The sequence below is a fragment of the Poecilia reticulata genome, chromosome 13 (assembly GCF_904066995.2).
Source record: "Poecilia reticulata chromosome 13, P_reticulata-male-v2, whole genome shotgun sequence".
Taxonomy (NCBI): domain Eukaryota; kingdom Metazoa; phylum Chordata; class Actinopteri; order Cyprinodontiformes; family Poeciliidae; genus Poecilia; species Poecilia reticulata.
Window position 1 is genome coordinate 11,846,543 of NC_088842.1, and position 19,031 is coordinate 11,865,573.

General features: G+C 40.0%; 1 protein-coding gene across 6 annotated transcripts in view; it reads left to right on the plus strand.

Annotated features, from left to right (window-relative positions):
- The window catches only part of npas1 (neuronal PAS domain protein 1), a 93,418-nt gene that overhangs the window by 42,075 nt on the left and 32,312 nt on the right, over positions 1 to 19,031 (plus strand). For 5 of the 6 annotated variants that reach the window (XM_008425730.3, XM_008425732.3, XM_017308353.2 and 2 more), the window contains 2 exons: positions 5,959 to 6,128; positions 10,061 to 10,296. In XM_008425730.3, the coding sequence (XP_008423952.1) occupies positions 6,034 to 6,128; positions 10,061 to 10,296 (331 nt within the window). In that variant the 5' untranslated portion in view covers positions 5,959 to 6,033. Of the gene's footprint in view, positions 1 to 4,885; positions 4,987 to 5,958; positions 6,129 to 10,060; positions 10,297 to 19,031 lie in introns of those variants that run through there. The other variant, XM_017308352.2, reaches the window with a different exon arrangement.

Consider the following 19,031-nt stretch of genomic DNA (forward strand, 5'->3'; position numbering starts at 1 on the left):
AAAACCAAACATAATTACCAGTTGTTGAGAGTAAGTGATAAATTCCTGGACATTTACGACACAATTTTCCTCTCCTAGACCTTATTACTTCAGCTGCTAACTTGTTTTCTGTTTTCACTTCACCAGAAAGTAAGAATCTAAATTCTTAATTTTGAGATACAGAAAAGCAAAGAAACAGAAATAAGAAACAGGTGTTTGTGTTTTTTTTTTCATTTGAGGTCTAACTCTATACAGTGCCGAAAAGATTGACTATTTCTCATGTGTTTTTTTGGAAAGTTTACCACTATATCAACAATAACCTACTGTTTTGAAAAGAAAACTGAAGTTCATATCACCCATACCTATACAGCATGCAATAAATGGATAAAAAAAGTTGAATAAAATATTTTTTATGAATAATTCTGCAGAATTTTGACAAAAAATTAGAAACAAAAAACCTTCAGAAGCGAAGTCCTTGTTGTTTTCTGCAAACTACTGGCTTGCACAGACTTGTTTCTGCTCTTCACCTTCGCATGACTGCAGTGTGCATGTAATCTCTAGTGGGCAATGAGAGCTCCTGTGCCTCTGCATTCGCAGTCTTGGCCAGACTCTGTATTGGGCCCCAGGGGTTGTGGAGATGAGGCATAAAACAACCATGCCCCTACCTAGGGGAGCTGGTGGCAAGGCGGCGGGGCTGTTGTCTGTCGGCGTGCTGTTTGACTTAAATGTGTTCATTTGCCTTAACTCCTGACTCCCTACGGGGAGGGGCAGCTTGGGGAGGAGGAGGGGCGCGCTAACGAACCTCTGACAGCTGGAGGCCCTAATTAAACGTCCCCGCTGAAAATAAACAGAGCCGGAGCCAAGCGGGCAGCAAAGAGTGGCTTGCGAACGAGCGTTCGCTCGCGGTGCCCTCCTCTCTGTTGCTGTTGACACATTGCCAAGAGAGCATGACTTTATAGGGCGGGAGTCTCAAAGGCACCCTCACATACACACACATACGCAACACTAACGAGTATATAGCGCAGCCGCAACACATTTCGAGCACCTGCGGTCACACTTGATGGGAGTCGATCTCCACAGCTGTGAACGCAGTATATTTTTTTACTCCTGGTGCTTACAGGAATCGCACCTTGCTTGTCCTATATGTTTCCCGCTGCGCAGCAGCAGAATAAAGCAGCCCGGCTCGATTGGAGGGATTGGGGGTGTCTCACACTCCGTCTAGCTGGATGACATGTCTACATTCAGCCTGTTGTGCTGCAACGGCTAGCCCGAGCATTAGCAGTCAATGTGGCGGGGTCCATTTGAGCGAGTGCATTAATGGGCCGCCCAACCTGCGACAAGGTTATGAGGCTGATTGAATAATTACTGTGGAGGCTCCTGTCCATTACGGCCCCGTGCCCGCTCAGATAGAGGCAGACTCAGTGAGAGATGCAGAGATAGTTTGAGACAGAAAGATGGGGAGGGCAGATTAGATAAGCACAGATAGGGTCAATTAAGAGATAAACACACAGGTATGGGCTGGAGGCTGGCTGTGTATTGTGTGTGTGTGCGTGCGTGTGTATGCGTGTGTGTGAGCGTGAGGCTGTGAAAACGGTTTCCTGTCTGTGTCTCCTTTTGATCCCTCCATCCAGCCCCACACAGCCTAATTTGGCATGAAGAGCATTTATCCAGGTGAGGCAGAAAAGGTGACAAAGGTGAAGTTGTTACAGAGGTGCTCTGCCCTCCGCTTGACCCTGTCGACTTGCCCAGATTCCCAAGGAAAGGGATCTGTCGGCGTCCCTCTTATGGGATTAAAATATATAGGCTCGCTGTAGGTGAATGAATATGATGGCAGTGGGAATACTTTAGAAAGAGCTTAATGTAAGGCCGGAAAATTAACCACGTTTATCCAACAGTGGTACCAACATGACACGGGCCGTTGTGAAATTGTTCTGTACAATAGAATTGGTTTATACTACTTGTTATGCCTTAGGAAAAATCTAAAATGTAGGATCAACCCCAAATAAATTGAGTAGTTAATTTACAGTGTTTATTGTGCAGAATGTTTCATTTTATTTTCTAAAGCTCTGCAAGTATACCAAGGTGATATTCATTGAGATATCTGCCCGTTTAGCCCGTCTGGAGTCCGTTTGCTGAAACAGTTGTTCTAATAGGAGTGATTGGTTTCACTGATTTAGTTTCCAGACCATGTCTACCTCTGTTTTATCATTGTCACATTTTTTTCCAAACAGAAAAATTTAGTTTTTCTTGTAAGCGAGGAAATAGTGAAGCACTGGCAGGACCCATCAGCAGCTTCCTCACTCTAAGCTGTAGAAAACTTGATCTGGTCGGTCTGGCTCTCCGTTTGGCAACTCATTGAAAGGCATTTAAGTCAACTTTTTAAAACCTTAATAAACCTCGGTTCTGAAACTGACACGATTGAATTTTTTTTTTCACAAGATATTAAATGTAATTTCAAAGAGAAGCAGCACAAACACAAATAATTTATTATTCAACTTTAAAAATTTCTGAAGAATATTGCGATTACGTTGCAGCTTTTTCATCATTTTCAAAACTAGGATTAATTGTAAAAGTTTAAATTACGGTGTGTGCTGTGGTGGCAAAAGGGTTAAGCACAACCCACATATGGAGACCTCAGTCCTTGATGCAGTTGTCGCAGGTTTGATTCCCGGCCTTGGCGACCTTTGCTGCATGTCTTCTTCTCTCATTACCCACTTTCCTGTCAATTAACTATCAAATAAAGGCCACTAGAGCCAAATAATATCTAAAAAAAAAATTTAAATTACAAACCGTTATGAGATTTTCTCTGGATGCTGATGGTGAAATTAAAAGTTTCATACTATTTACAAAAAAAGCGAAAATGTAGAATACTGACCAGCTTAATTTACCTTTTAGAAATTCTGCTCTTCACAGAGTAACTTAGCTACAATTAGCTGGTTAATTGGTTGCGCTATGTGCTGTGGCAGTCAGCCTACAATCACTCCACTAACCAGTTGGAGTGATTGATGGTGGAGCCAGAAACAACTAAATTTTTCTTTCTTGCAAGGAGCTAAAAGTGTAAGATTGTTGTTTCTGCCAGCTGAGTGCCAGTGCACAGCAACAAGTGCCACCCAGGTGAACTCCAGAACTTTCTCCGTTATCTCACACGAGAGACGCTGCCACTTCTTTTTTCTTACATGTAGTCGTGTGCCATAGAGATCCAGGTTTGATTGTGAATGACTCAGCAGTTCTCTCCATTAATAATAATAATAATAATAATAATAATAATAAATAATAATAATAATAATCAATTTAATTTATAACGCACTTTTCATTAATAAAAATCTCAAAGTGCAACACGGTGCAGCCAAAAACAAATAAAATCAGCAATCAAAAACAATAAAAAAAAGACAGTCACTTAAGGGTGGAGTAGGCTTGTCTAAAAAGAAAGGTTTTCAAGCCAGTTTTAAAATCGGACAATAATTGCGGGGCTCTCAAATAGTCCGGGAGAGAGTTCCATAGACGAGGAGCAGCCACAGCAAATGCTCGATCAACCATAGTCCATTGTAAAATAACCAAACTAAAGTCAGAAAAACCTGACCACCTCGCTCAGGTAGTCAACTTCTGTCTGTATTTTGTGGATTATTAAGCTCTGTTACTGTATGTCATACAGCTGAAGTTTTAAATATTTATGCGAATGCATACAACATCTGTGCCCACAAAGGCCAGCTTTTACATGGCTGACCTCGGATCATGTCAGAAATAGACATCCTACTTTTCTGCTCTTCCCTTTAGCTGCTTAAAGACAGAATAAAACAATAAAAGATGACCCGATCTCTCTCTTTCTTTGTGAAACTGATTATTGACTTGTCTGCCTTTGAAATCTGTCCAAGAAGATTTCTCGCTTGCATTTAATGTTGGCTGTTTAAGGTCAGATTTGCGAAATGATATCTGCCAAACCTGCCCGGCTTCTGCTGACCCCTCTTAGCCGAGGTCAGCATAGCCATGCTCGAACTCGAGACATAATCCATTTTCCTTTGCCCTGGCAAAGCTCTACTGACTGATTGTGCTGACCCAGCCAGCCTGAAGGAAGAGGGAGATAGAGACAGAAAGGCAGAGAGTGAGAGAGAGAGGGGGCATGTGAGGCCCAAGGGCATGACACCGAGGTGCTGGGGGCCACAGCAGCCCTTTAAATGTCAACACAGCACAGAGGGGAGGCAAACTGTTGAGGAGCAGAGCGGCGTTTGAGGACCACGGAGAAAACTGGCAGATTTTATGACAGGAGTTTTGAACGTTGGCACAATACAGCAAACAGAGGAAGTGGACAATGTGTTTTGTCCGCAGAGATATTTGGTTGAAACCACAGTCACTAGTTTGGAAACTTTTTTTCCCGTGAATGGGGCATTTAGTGAGGTCATTCTGTGCATATTTGCGAACGCTTTTGTCCTTTTGGAAATGTATACATATTCTATTTTACTTTAGAGTTGATAAATCAACAAAAAAGTAGTGCGTAAATGTGAGGTGGAAGGAAAATTATGCTTTGTTGGCGAAGTTTTTTTTACAATTAAAACTCTGGAAAAGGGTTGAAGACAAAATCCATTGTTGAAAGAAAGACAATAAGTCCAATTTTCACTTTGTCATAAGCCAGGAAAAACAGCAAACACATGGAAGAAGGTGCTCTGGTCAGATAAGAGTGTTTTGGCCTACATGCAAAATGCTACGTGTAGCAGAAAACCAACAGCACACTTTACCCTGAACGCACCATAATGTTGGGAAACATGGCGTCCTAGGGTAGAGATAAGTTTTCTGGAGCATAGACAGGAACATCGTAAATAGTTGATGCAATGTACAACCGTGACACTTATTTCTCTCTCTCTCTTCTTTCTTTTTGTCTCTCGTTCTCTCTTTCTTCTCCAAGATCAGCCCCATCTACCATTTCCATCATATGACCATACCCTTTATTCGATGTTTCTGAAATTCAAAACACAAGAACATTCTGCATGAAGATCCAAACACAGATCAAATAAAGTACGTAGCACTTTTCCAACCGCATTTGATGAAAATGTGGAAAATAAATGTTTATTTTATTATTCCACTTCCAGAACAACAGCTAGAACTGATGAGAGTAAAACCCATCGCTAATCACAGATCAATTGATTGGTGCATCTTATTACAAACTGTAATACGTTTTGTCGACCAGCTGTCCATAACCTTGAGGTGTTTATTAGCAGATAAGTCACAAGCATGTGTAGATAAAGAATGTGTCGCTTCATGTAGTTGTAGCCACGGTGCTTTTTGAGAAGCAGTAAAGACCCAAATGAAAGTACAAAAACATGCAAAAATGAACATTTTGCATAATAGGTCCCCTTTAAAATAATTACTGCAAACATGACGAATCTTGGGAGATCTTGCATTAACTCCCTGGAAAAATAACCAAAGAAAAGAAAAGAAAAAGGGAAAAATATCAGGCCTAGAAAAGACTGTCTGCAGCAGACGAACTGTATTTTAAAGAGATTTCCCTAAGGAATACCTGGGAAAAAATATAGTGAAGACCTGAGACAGGACCTTAGAGATGCACCTGGCCCTTCACTTCATCCATCTACTGTATGCCAAGTTTCCAGCAAAGAGTCCTTTGGGAATCACCTTGTAGGTGCAAAAATCCAACCTCCATGTCTGTCAAACTGTTATTTGGGGAATTTCTATAGAGTCAGCAATAAAAATTAGGACAAAATGTAAGTTTTTGTTAATAGTAACGTGCCAAAAGATCCAAGTAAAGTGTCAGTTCTTCTCGTACTATGCAAAAACATCAAACGCATTTTAGACAAAATCACGAAAGCTTACAGTACGTAATAAATTTCAGATCCTCAAACTCGAATGTGTGCTCTCTGCTCATAAACTTTAAGTAGATCATGAGGATTTTATGGCAAATATTGATGACTGAACCAAGGTCACTTGGTTAATTTACTTCTTACACTTTACCTGTTTCTCGTGAATTTCCAGGTCTGAGTCTGTCGCAATCCGAACCGACCGCAGCCTTCGTTAAGGAGCAGCGCCCGGCGCTGTATTGGAGCAAGCATGGCAAGCATGCCGTTTGTCAGCGAGGGGAAATGTGTGAGTGTGGAGTGGGATTTCCTTCAAGGACTTCTCGCCAAACCTCCTACACTACCCTGGTAAGACCCTCCAACCCACACACACACGCACGCACGCACACACACACACACAAACACAGTATATCTATCTATATATTTCTATCTTCACTCTGCAAAAGCACAACATCTTACCAAGTGTTTTAGTTTCTAGTGCAGTTATCTTTGTCCATTTAAAATAAGACAAAACTAATTTAGAAGTCACTTTTCAGGTTTATGGGAGCTTGCTTTAAGTCAATATTTTTTAATATAGATGAAAAAGTATACAGTTATATGTTCCACTGACTCATAACTAGTACTTTTTCATCTTTATTAAGGAATTATTGACTAAAATCAAGCTCCTATGTTTTGCTGAAAAGTTACTTGTAAGTTAGTTTTGTCTTATTTTAAGTGTCCTAAGATATTTGCCCACCAGAAACTGGATCAAAAGTACTCAGTGAGATTTTGTGTTTTTGCAGTGAAGGACTTTGCATTGACTTCCACTAATTTTTAATTAATTTCTGTAGCCCAACCCTGGCCCTGGCCCCAAACCCAACAATTACAAGTACATGTCTAACTCTAAACATCACCTAAACTTAATTTGCACCCGAGTCATAAACCTAACCCCCAACCCAAAACCAGCACCTCACAATGTAAGTATTTGTCGGACAAATGGGCTTTGCAAGATGAGAAATGCTAACACACACACACACACACACACACACACACACACACGCACACACACACACACACACACAACACACACACACACACGCACACACACACACACACACACACACACACACACACACACACACACACACACACACACACACACACACACACACACACACACAGACCAATATAAGCCTGGGAGCATGCCCATGAATTAATCTCCACAAGGTGAAATCCATGGGTTGACACCCTTGCACATACTGACAGCCTGATAAAGAGTTCCCCTTCAGTGAAACACAATACAGAAGACGTAAGTCTGTTTTGCTCAGCACTACATTTCACCTGCGCCGGTGCTCACCTGCCAGTTCTGTCAGACACGGGACCCCCTGCACCTTCCCCTTAAAGGAGATTAAGTAAATTTGGCAGGAATTATTAATGGGCAGTCATTTACAGGCGGATATAAAAACTAAGCAGAATCAATGTGTGCGTATTGATTGTTCTCGGTGGCTGGGGTCGAGGCAGTATAATAATGAGATGTTACACGGGCTGGCAGCATGAGTCCACACACACTCGCAGGGAGACGCACCGATTTCACTTGTTGGGGGGGGGGAGAAATACAGCAGCTGTGCCACCTGATTAAGATATAACCATATCTGCACACACGAATTTAACACACCTTTTATTGCACGCGCACGCTGGAAATCTCGGCGCAAAAACCCCATAGACACAAGAGAGAATATCACGCCCGTGTACACACAAACACTTTATTCCAGCGCTGCACTGACACAAATTGTGAAGTGGCTGTGACAACATAATTCCACCACTCAGGCCCCATTGAGGAGAGTCAATACCCAATCACAGAGACAGGCTACCTGAGCCCCGGCTCCCTCCACCCAGCCCCCCGCTCTCTGTCACTCTGCCCCTCCCTCCACTATTGATCCCTCAATCACAGCTACAGCTCACTAGCCCGGGACCAGATGAGGGAGAAGCAGAGGCTTTAGACGGAGGGAGGGAAGGGAAAGGAGCGATAGGCAGGGGAGAAATTGTGTGCACAGGTTCACATATGGATTTTAGAGCAAATAGTATTATTAGGACTCTGGTCGAGTGGATAAAAGAAGAGGAGAGTTTGTAATTATCAGGCTCGTCTTCAGGTGATTGTTTCTCTGCAGCAACTGGATCCAATAAAACTATGTATTCATTTTTTTTTTATGAGTACAAATGCGGACATTCGTTATACAGATTCATTCATTCATCAAACTTGTGACAGTACGAAACCGAAACCGATGCTACTTTACAGTTTATTTGGAAAAGTCTTTGTACTTTTGAAGATTTTTCAAAAAAAATTTTACAGCTAATGTTGTAAAAATCTGATTCATCACATCCTTTTAAAAAATCCAATGTGTTTTGTTAGCTAAAACTCTTTTTGCAGGGAACTATTTCAGGTTTAAAATGAATACTGTACAATCGTACAAGTGTTGATGAATGATTCATATTAATCACATTATGTGCCATAAAACAACTGCTCTAAATAAACACTGACACAGACTGGAAGACATCACACACACAAAAGAAATCCTGCAAAAAAAACAAAAAACTTTTTCATTTGTTGCTACGTTTTGTTACTGAAAGCCTTTTAGGTTTAAAATAAATTCTGTACAAGGTAACCCACAGCTTCAATGGAATAGAAATCAAAGACTGACTAAAAAATAGCAGCACAGAGATTAGAAGAAAAGCTATTTCACAAAGTTAAACAAATCACTTTCCACCAAATGACTCACTTTTTTTAGGCTTGTATAGAACACTTCATAGATAGGAGAGAGAGAAGGGTAAGACATGCAGCTAATGGGTTGAGACCAGGAATCAGACCCAGGACAACCGTGTCCAGGACTACAGCCCCTCAACATGGTGCACACACACTATCAGCTGAGCCGTCCAGCACCAAATGTTAGTCAATCTTTGACAAAGTAAAAGTTCATCCTCCTTTTGTCTATCAGCTAAATCGTAGCTTTCACAAACCCAGTTTTGATATCGCAATATCTGATCCATAATGACATTGAGCTAAAAGTTAATTTCATACAATACCTCTTTGTTTTCTAATCATTGTGGCTTGATTGTCAATTTATATCAATTTGACATCAATTTCCTGCGCTGTTTTAGAACTGTAGTCCGACTGTAGTTTCAGCAATAGCAGTGGAAGAAGTGAACAAAACCGTTCACTTGATATTGAATTTACATTAACAGTGAGCTTCTTGGCCTCAAGCGCATTAGCTACGTCACAGGCAAACATTAGTGATTGGGTAAAATTTAACACCTCTACACAATCCACGTCATGAGGAAGCAATCATTTCTCAGACCCTCTGGACAAAGCAAAGTGTAGTACAAGGGCACAGGTCATTACCAGGCTACTGTTAAGACCATCATCCAAAAATAACAACTCCCATAATCCTTATATGAATCTGCAAACAGGTGGAAGAAGTTTTGAACGTCTCCAGATTAAGTGTAAAGCACTATATGTGATGAAAACAATAGCATAAAGTGGTCTGAACGGCCCACACTGTTGGTGAAAGATTGCTGTAGCCGCATTATGCTGGAGAGATGCTTTTCTTCATCAGGGACACAGAAGCCAGTCAGAGCTAATGGGAAGCTAAATACAAGACAATTCTTGAAGAAAGACTTTGAAAGTGGTCAAACAGATTGAGGTTGAAGTTCATTTTCCTGCTGGAGAACAACCCTAGACACACGACAGATTAAAGCAAACGTGCGTGTTAGAATGCCTGCCCAAAGTCCTGACCTAAAACCAAGTGGGATTCTGCAGGAAGACTTGTTCACAGATACTCTGCAGATACTCTACTGAGCTTAGGCTATTTTCCAAAGAAGAATTGGTAATAATTTCAGTCTCGCTACAGTATGTGTGCAGATGGTGTAGACATATCGCTAAACACTTGCAGCTGTATTTGCAGAAAAAGGGAGTTTTCTAAATTATTGACTTTGAGAACCTGACAAAATGCATACCACACTTATTAGCTTTTGTGTACAATGAAACCAAACTAAGTGTTATCATACTAAATAATGGACTACGAGTTGAAAAACCTTATGCTACCAGATCTAGAACTCAAACCATGTAGTTGGAAAACCATATAAATGGCCAAAAAGAGACATCCACGCTAGTTGCTCTGATTTTGAACATCAGTTTATAAATTTTTATGGGTTTTTTTTTCTCTCTTGATGCATTTATTTGTCCATAAAGTTTCCTTTAGTCTCTTGCTCAATCTACTTGTAATACACTTGTGTTTGTTTCTCAGTCTCCAGAACCTGCGTAAAGAGAAATCTCGCAATGCAGCTCGTTCTCGACGGGGGAAGGAGAACTTTGAGTTCTTTGAGCTGGCTAAGATGCTGCCTTTGCCAGGGGCCATCACGAGTCAGCTCGACAAAGCGTCAGTCATTCGGCTGACTATCAGCTATCTACACATGCGCACCTTTGCAAGCCAAGGAGACCCACCGTGGAGCCCTCTGCTGGAGGGAGACAACTGCAGCAAAGGTAAGTTAGAAACCAAGAAACCTAGATTAATCCCAGACTCAGTTGTGTTACAGTTGTAAGTTTTGAAACTGAAAGGATTTATGAGTTCAGCAAGTGCCACCATCCAGCAACTTTTGGATGCGTCTCCAACACACCTGAATCAAATGAATGGTTGGTGACCAGGACCTTTGCAAAGCTTGCTGACATGCTGCAGTTCAGCCCTGTGATCCATGCTTAGAGCAGGAAAAGTTACAGGACACTTTGAGTTTCCATCAGTATTTATTTTATGTGCATTTCAGGAACAGTTGATGGTCCTGGCAAAATTTTAAATATCTTCCTCAATTTCGCAAAAAATATTTTCTTGGCTGCTTGAGGTGGTTTTTGGCTTTTTCATAAAAAGGTAATGTGCAAAAGGGAAAATGGAAGCACATATACCGGTTAAGTTCTGACGTAGCAAACTTTACCATCAACTGGTAGGTTTGTGCCCCTTAGAGACAAAAAAAACTGTGAGAAATTTCTAAGTCCCCAAGTGATAAGTCACTTAGTGTTTTCTAAATTCGTCATAGTTTACAACTTGTGCATCTTGTTCATTACACCTATCCATATCATCAACCTCTGACAGAAATTTATGTTTTGCTTAACCTGGCTGATTCGCTCCTAACCAGTAAATGGAAGGACGACTTATTCGCACTTTCCTTTTTGTTCTATTTTGTGACATTTCAAAAGTTTGCATGACAATCTGTCAGCTGCGACAGACTGGCGACCTGTCCAGGGTGACCCCGCCTCTCGCCCGGATCGTTAGCTGGAGATAGGCACCAGCAACCCTCCCGACCCCACTAAGGGACAAGGGTGTAAAGAAAATGGATGCATGGATGGATGGATGGACAATCTGATGGAAACAAAACTGAAAGGCACACGAAGGTTCGAGTTGCAGACCCCTGGCCCAGAAAACACAAACTCAAGAACAAAACATGCAATCATATTCCTTTGTTTCAGATTTGATGTATTCTTTGTGTAGGGATAAAGATGAGTCAAAGTTGATGTGTTGCAGTCAAGGCAGTAAAAAGGTCAAAGTGGCTTTTGCTTGTGTGTAAGCCAGAGACGCTCCAACCAGCAATCGTGTTGCTGCAACTCTTGCTGTTAGGAAGGAGACTCCTCTGTTTACAGAAGAGGTCAAAGTTTCCTGGTACCGGTCATTTAAGCATGTTTTGACTAGACCCCCTAAGAAGATGCTTGGAATCGAGTCTAGACTTTTACCGTTTTTCTTACCATACTGAATTAGTGAAAATCTGTTAGTTAATTTGTTTGTGACTGTTGTGAACTTGCTGTGATCAGATCTGATTGCTTATTTTTTTTGCTAAGTTCCTTGTAAGAACTTTCTCATCAGAATTAAATCAGTTATAAGCAGAGCAATAATCAATAATGAAAACAGCAGTCTGACCTTCCAGATGTGCAACCTGTGGAGACTTTGAACCTTGGATGAATTCTCCTTGGTTCCAACCAAAGAAATTAAATAATTTGCAAGTGTTTTTTTTGGGGGGGGGCGGGGGGTAATGAGATGAATAAATTAATTTATCAGTGAGCAGTTGTTAATTTTTCTTCCATAATTGTGAAAGTTTACACAGTTTTTTTCCTAAAATAATAAAGCAGAGATAATTGTGCTAACAAAGAATGCAAACCCTTTGGAGTATGTTTTCTTTGGCTTGAGTCTCTCTCTTGGTCAGCTGGTCATTTACTCAGTTTAGTCATTTTAATTACATTGGATGTATTAGAGCACACAAACATGCTGCTTTGCATGGCTTTAAATGCACCACATGTGCATATGAAAATGCATACTTTTCAAAGCAGTGCATGAGTATCAATCTAATTTATGGGTTGCGTGTTTGAAAGGGGAAAAAAGAGAGAAGCAGATGACACACAGAAAGGGAGGATACGATTGGTGCAAATTGTAATTACAGAAATTAACTACATAACGAGGACAGTGTAATTATACAGCCCATTTAATTGCTGCCATTACTGAGGGGAAACGATGTAGCTACAATACAATTAGAAATGTGTGTTTGTGTGTGTTTGAATGTGCGTCCTCGCCTGATCAAAATTAATTGGAGTATTTGAACAAACGCTATCCATGTTGGTGTAAGACTTTTTTTGTAGAGGCATGTAGGATGTCGTACGGCAATATGTACTGCAATTTTTTGAGCAAAGTAGGTAGAACAATAACAACCAGGACAGTAGTTGCTTCACGTCCTGGAGCAGCTTGTAGAAATCACAGATTTTTAACATAATTCAATTAATTCTTTTTAAAAAATGAATATGTACAAAACAAGTATGTACAAATTCACTGTATCTGCACTAACATTTTGAAAAAGAAAAAAAAATTTTCTGCTCAAATATAAAAGAGTAAATGTTCTTAATTTGTGCTTCTCCTTTGTTCGTCGGACGTTTGACCAGACATGCCTGAGGCAGTTTCCACATAGTGCAGTTTTCTAGATTTGGATTAAGACTAATCAGGTTCTTCGTTGGACCCTCGTCCACTTCATCTACACCCAGTTAATGGGCAGTAGAGCAGAAAGTGGCTGCTGCTGCAAACCTCATCTATTGTGACCATTTTATCTTTAATTTCTTGATTTAGTTTTTTATTTACCCTATGCATGTATGGGACTTTGCGTAAAGTTGCGTCTTTTTAAAATATGCCTTAACTCTCTGGACTTGTCCTTGCTGAAGGACAAACCAACCTACTGATGCATTGATATTCTATTTTAAAATAAATAAATATATTAACATAGACAAATGAGCCTCATAATCTTTCAAAAATCAGCCTGAGGGATAAATCCTGTCATTGTGCCATTGAACAATCTCCATCACAACTATTTACAGCAAAAATACAGAGCAATAACTAACAAGCTCTGATGTTTAGCAACATTTTATTTTGATGTTAATAATTATTGCTATGCCACAACAGGTATTCTTGTTAGCTTTTGCCGGCTTTGTAAGTTTGTGAGTTTGTGGGTTTGTGAGTGGGAGTGCACCAGGCGTCGTTTACCTCTTTGACATCTCAAGATGTAAATAATAAATAAAATTTACTATTATTGTTATTATTACCCAAGGCATCATTCATGCAAGGGCCACTACTTGCATCTTGTCGTAATAAAAAATACATTTATGATAATTGTCACGTGTACGTTTACTGTCAAATGTTCCACATCCACATGTAGCTCATGTCTGAAAAATGTGTTTAATTTGTTAATCACGTTTTAGGAGGGGCTGTGGGAAGAATCGTTGCCTTACAATCACAAAGTTGATGGTCTGATTCCAGCTTCCTCCTCTGCCATATGTCTCTGTGCCCCTGGGCAAGGCAATTAGCACCACGTTGCCCACTGCTCTGCAGATCTCTGTGCTGCTATTGTGCATAAAATGGCAACGAAGTGAAAGTCAGTTAGAGCCAAGTGCGCGAGCGTGTCAGTATTTACTGTGAAGGTCAAATCTGAATCGAGTCAAAACTGTTGGGGAAAAAAAAATATTTTTCTTGATTTGTTTTTTCTTTTCTTTATAGACTTTCAACATGGTAACATCAATAAGTGGCATTAATAACCTGTCCCTGCAAAAAAAAAAAAGACAGTTTGAAATATAATTTAACACGTATAGATCCAGTTAGTACATTTAAATACAAGCAAAAATACAATTTATTTTACTAACTTTATCGCTACATCGTTGGATGTTTTCAAATCAAGGACAGTACGTCAGACAGCGTTACTTGCTAAGGACAAAGCGGCCGTCGTTTTGTATGTAAGCGTTCTAGCCACAGGCAATCTGCGAAGGGTTTTTTTTTTTAAAGGCCTTTATTCTGTTACCAAGAGGGAAATTTACTACTCGTTTATAGTATTTTACAGTATGTTTTTTCACCTAACAGACATAAAGTGAGACCATGTCTATGTCTAGAGTATTTGGGCAACAGCTGATGGATCTGGAGGGATTTATTTATGCTTAGTCATCCATGCTGTGTGCAATGTTTGCTTTATTTCCATATGCAGCACACTTTAGCTGCAGCCTCAGGACTCTGCTCTATGTCTTTGTTCATAAACTGCTGTTCAAAAAAGGAGAAAGAAACTCCTTAAACAAAGTTGAACAATTGTTTTTAGAGTAAATACTGCATATTGCATCTACCACATGAAAATTACTGGTTACTTCTGCAAACAAGATTCCCACTCCCGAGTTTCTCTAAGATCTGTTGTCTACGCAGCCAGGATCTGATATCGGAAGTATGATTTTTTAATGTTTAAGGAGTATTTCAAGCAGGCTGCCGTGCCATGAGGTCGGCACTAAAAATGGAAAGCTAATTTGGACATCAGTTCCAACAAGTCTACCCAGGATGCATTGGCAGGGTTTTAAGTGTGATGCATGACTTTAATTCCGTTAGTGGAATGTGGTCGGAGATGTGGCTGAAAGGGAAGCGAGGCCGGAGAGGAGGGGAAGGGACAAATGTGGAGGGAATAAAGACAGAAAGAGGCTGGAGGAAAGAGGGGCGGAGGGCGGCGGTGGGGATTGTGAGAAGGGAGGTGGCGCAGGAGGGGGGTCGCATTCCTCCACATTCCCTTTTGGACGGATTCTGGATGGACGAGGGCCAGCGGAGAGGGAAGTAAGGTGGAAGGCTGGAGGAGAGAAGAGGGATGGAGTGGGCAGGAGAGGAGGGGCCAGAGTGGCTTTTGTCTGCTTCCCACGTTTCAAAGCCAGTCTTGAAAAATGAATAGACAGAGGAAAATCAATTGCATGACCTTCACAGAGAGGAAAGACAGAAGGAGAGATTGAGAGAGCGACGGAGGAAGAAAGATGGAGGAGAAGCAGAGTATGGAAGGAGTAAACAAAAAGGAAAGGCTAAAGGCAGGAAGAGTAAAATGACCCTTGATGTACATTCCTGTTGTGTGTGTTTGTGACTCTGTGTGCATGTCTGCGTGCGCATTCAAGGACTTGTTGAAATAATTTATATTTCAATAACACTTTATTGAATAAATTTTGCTTTGGGGGACACTTTTCCTCTATTTCCTGCTTTTTATAAATGTCCCATTGTAACGTAAGCCAGATTTATTTCAACCAAAACCTTTTCTAATATTTCTGGGGTTATTGAGAGCACAGAAAAGCATCAGCATCAATAACCCATTAGTGGTTCCTACAGAGATCTAAGATTAAAATTAAAGTTTCATTTTTATCCATTTTCCCCTTTGACTTTATGTTCAGAAAAAACGTTTTCTAAAAGAGAAACAATCTGGAAAGAAAAACGGCTTCTAAGATATTTTTAAATAATTTCTTCGAATTCAGTAAGTTACATGGACTAAGATGACTGTGTTCAAACAATTTTATGATATTGTAATAACTTTCTATGGTTAATGTGGTATACTTCGTGGTGTATCTGAAGGAAAACATCTTAAACACACTGCTTCCCATTGTGATGTCACGGAGAAATCTTAAAAAATCATCCAAGAAATCTGAAAGAGGATTGGTAATCTCCAGATGTTGCAAATCCTGCGACACAATGTCTAGGTACCTGAAGGTGCAAAGTTCATAATAAACAGCGTGAGGATGTCGCATCATTATCATGTTCAGGAGGAAAATGGGGATAGATTATTTTAGTAATTGATTATGCTGACGATTAATCCAAAATGAACATAAAAAGCCCGATTGGAGTTTGTAAAGGAACGTAATTTCTGGAGAAGTGTCAAACACAGAAATCAAAATTTCTGTGTTTGGCTGTGACGGCCGCTGTTAAATTTGGAGGACTGACTAAGTATTAAATAACAATTAATAATAATTAATTATTGTTGACAATTTACAATAATTCCCAATTTATTGTGAGAGCTTTATAGAAAGGTATCCAAAACATTTGAACCACATCGTGTGGCTTAGAGGCATTTCTGCCAAATCGTGATGTGAATTTCTGACGTAGAAGAAAGTGAAGGCAAAACAACTTCTTTAAGATGCTTTGGAAACCTCTTAGCAGTTCTAGTTGAAAAATGAACATGTCTATGTGACTAGACAAATTATATATTTCCATTTATAAATCAGATCTGTTGGTTCTCAAAAAATCATTGAAACGCCATTTGTTGATTTTCCCAATATAAATAAACTGAAGTGAAGCTGAATCTAGAATGTGAGCAGACGTTTTGTGTCTTTTTTATACAGTAAGTGAAACGGTTTAAGTTGTCCAGTAATTTTAATGGTTTCAAACAGCTTATTAGATAAATGTTGATTTGAACATAACTTATATATATAACTGCATAATTTGAAGCAGTTTAGTGTGTGTTTGTGTGCATGATGAAATAATTTGGCGTTGGATTGAAATCTTCAATTAAAAGTAAAAATTCTTTGGAGAAATCAAACTTCAGCTTCAGGCTACATATTTCCATCTGTGTGACATGTCTCATTAAGAAGCTTCCCAGGCAAATTAAAAGAAAAATATTCTACTTTTAGGACCATTTGTCCCTTTTACTTTACCGACATAACATTTTTAAGAGAACGGATTCATAACAAGTTGCATAATAAGCCCAAATCAGACTGAAATAAAGGACCACCCACAGCATTAAAAAAATGGAGATGAATAAAAGTAAAACTGGATGTCTTGTTTTGACACCAGATGTACAAGGTTGCACAGTGTTGCAACTCATTCAGTTTACTTTTTTCTCCTTTTAAGCAATTTAGACATTTAAGCATTCAAACATGGTTATAAAAGATGAGATGTGAGGTTCAGAAGCTGAATCACATGGTTAATTCGTTTGATTTCTCCCTAAACTCACAAACAGATACTCTTTTATATTGACTCATAATAGTGTTACTATTATATAAAAAAACTGAAATGACAAACTAGAAACAGATGTGATTCAGTGCAAATCACCCAAATGTGGTGATTGAAAAAGATATACTAGTTAGTCTGCAACTAATAGTTGATTATTCTGACGATTAATCGATTTGTAGGATAAAGAAATTGGCCACTTAAGCCATTTTTTACTAGAAAGGCACTCACAGATGCAAATGAGCAAATAATTAAATTATTCTTTTAAATAAGAAAATAAAAATGTTATAATATAGCTTTCTTGTAGGGCCCTTTAGTGTTTCCCTTAGCAAAGGATGCATCTGCTTACTAATCTGTCGATTATTTTTTGATTAATAAATGAATAGCAAAAGGTACTTAATAGGAGACGTTTCAATTAATAGAATTTGAATCAAGTGAAGATAAAAAAAATCCCATTTGAGAAGTTTTAGGTTGAAAATATTTACAAAGATTCTTCATCTTAATTGCAAAATGTATGTATTTTTTTTATATACAGTTTTGACTTAATTATTGCTCTATACATCGTTTCAGCCTTAATATTGTGTAAATTTGTGTGTAAAATAATTCTTATATAGTCTGACCCATAAACGCTGATACCGATGCATTGATGCTGGGCAAATAAAGGCATTCAATGATATCCGTAGAAGGACAACGTGGTGAAAACTCGAGAGTAAAGCACAGGTTTTCACAGTTTGCACGTCTTAAATGAAGCAGAAAAAGAAAACAACAGCGCAGCAGCTGGAGAATCCCCTCGTCTTTACAAGGTACAGTACAGTGACAACTCACTGGCAGCAACAGGGCTGGCTGAAGTGCTTTACTGTCTCCACCAGTGAGGTCAAACACACCTCTCTGTTGCTGCCCACACTGACGACATTGACTTTCATGCCGTCTCCTCTTACCTCCCTGCGTCTCCCCCAGCCTCTTCAAGATGTCCCTGCGTCTGCCTCCCCCCTAATTCACAGTGTTTAAAGCAGCCGGGGCTTTTAAGGGAAGTTAATTGCACTCAAATTATGTTCGACCGCAAACGGAGCGAGGGAGTGATTGAGAAGGGACCGAGAGATAGAGGGGAAGGAGGGAGGAATGGATGGCGGAGTGAGAAGATAATTGTGCCAGAGAAAGACGCCACGATTAGGGTCACTTTCTCTCACTCGCTCTGTCAGGCGGCCCGGAACGTCACATTTGGGTTGCGGTAAACAGCGAGACATGTGATCAGAACTATTCGCCTCCGGAGAAAAAGACGAGTAAGGGGACGGAGAGAAAATGAACGATTAGATTATTATATGCTTTGTTCCAGTAGTAACTTCCTAACCTGGTTGGAAACGGTTTACGCTACGACAGAAGGAAGAAAAAAAAGGTGTGTACATGTGTTCACGTTGGTCGAGTGTGTGTTCAGGCGCATGCGCTGCCGATCCTCGTGGACTTAACTGGGACTAAATTATGTATTAGACAGCGATCTAATGAAAATCCTTCAAATTTTTCATTCAGTCATTCAAATCTTCTTCTCGTGGAGCACCGGGGAGACCCCGAGAATTGACCTGCGAGTCAGACTATAATTAACGTGTCCAATCACACCCCGACCCTTTCTGTCTCCTATTCCCACAATGAAATTAAACCTCAGAGCCGAGTCCTGGGGAGCTAATGAAAGGGGAGTGTGACAGAACGATCAAAGATCCCGCCTGTTCTCGCCGGTCTACGTCCAGGTCTGCACACAAAGGTGTTTCCTGTAGATTTACATAGCCAGAAGTACAAAACATATAAAAGGGGGCCACCTTAAGACATTTATTATGATTTAAGCTCTCATTTCTAAAAGTAATTTGACCATTATACCAATTCCTTTGATTGCTTGGACAGAGTTGGACAAAAAATTTTCTTAAGACATCGGTTTCTGCATTTCAGCTGTGGGAACCTTTTCCACGACTGAATCCCGGACTAAATC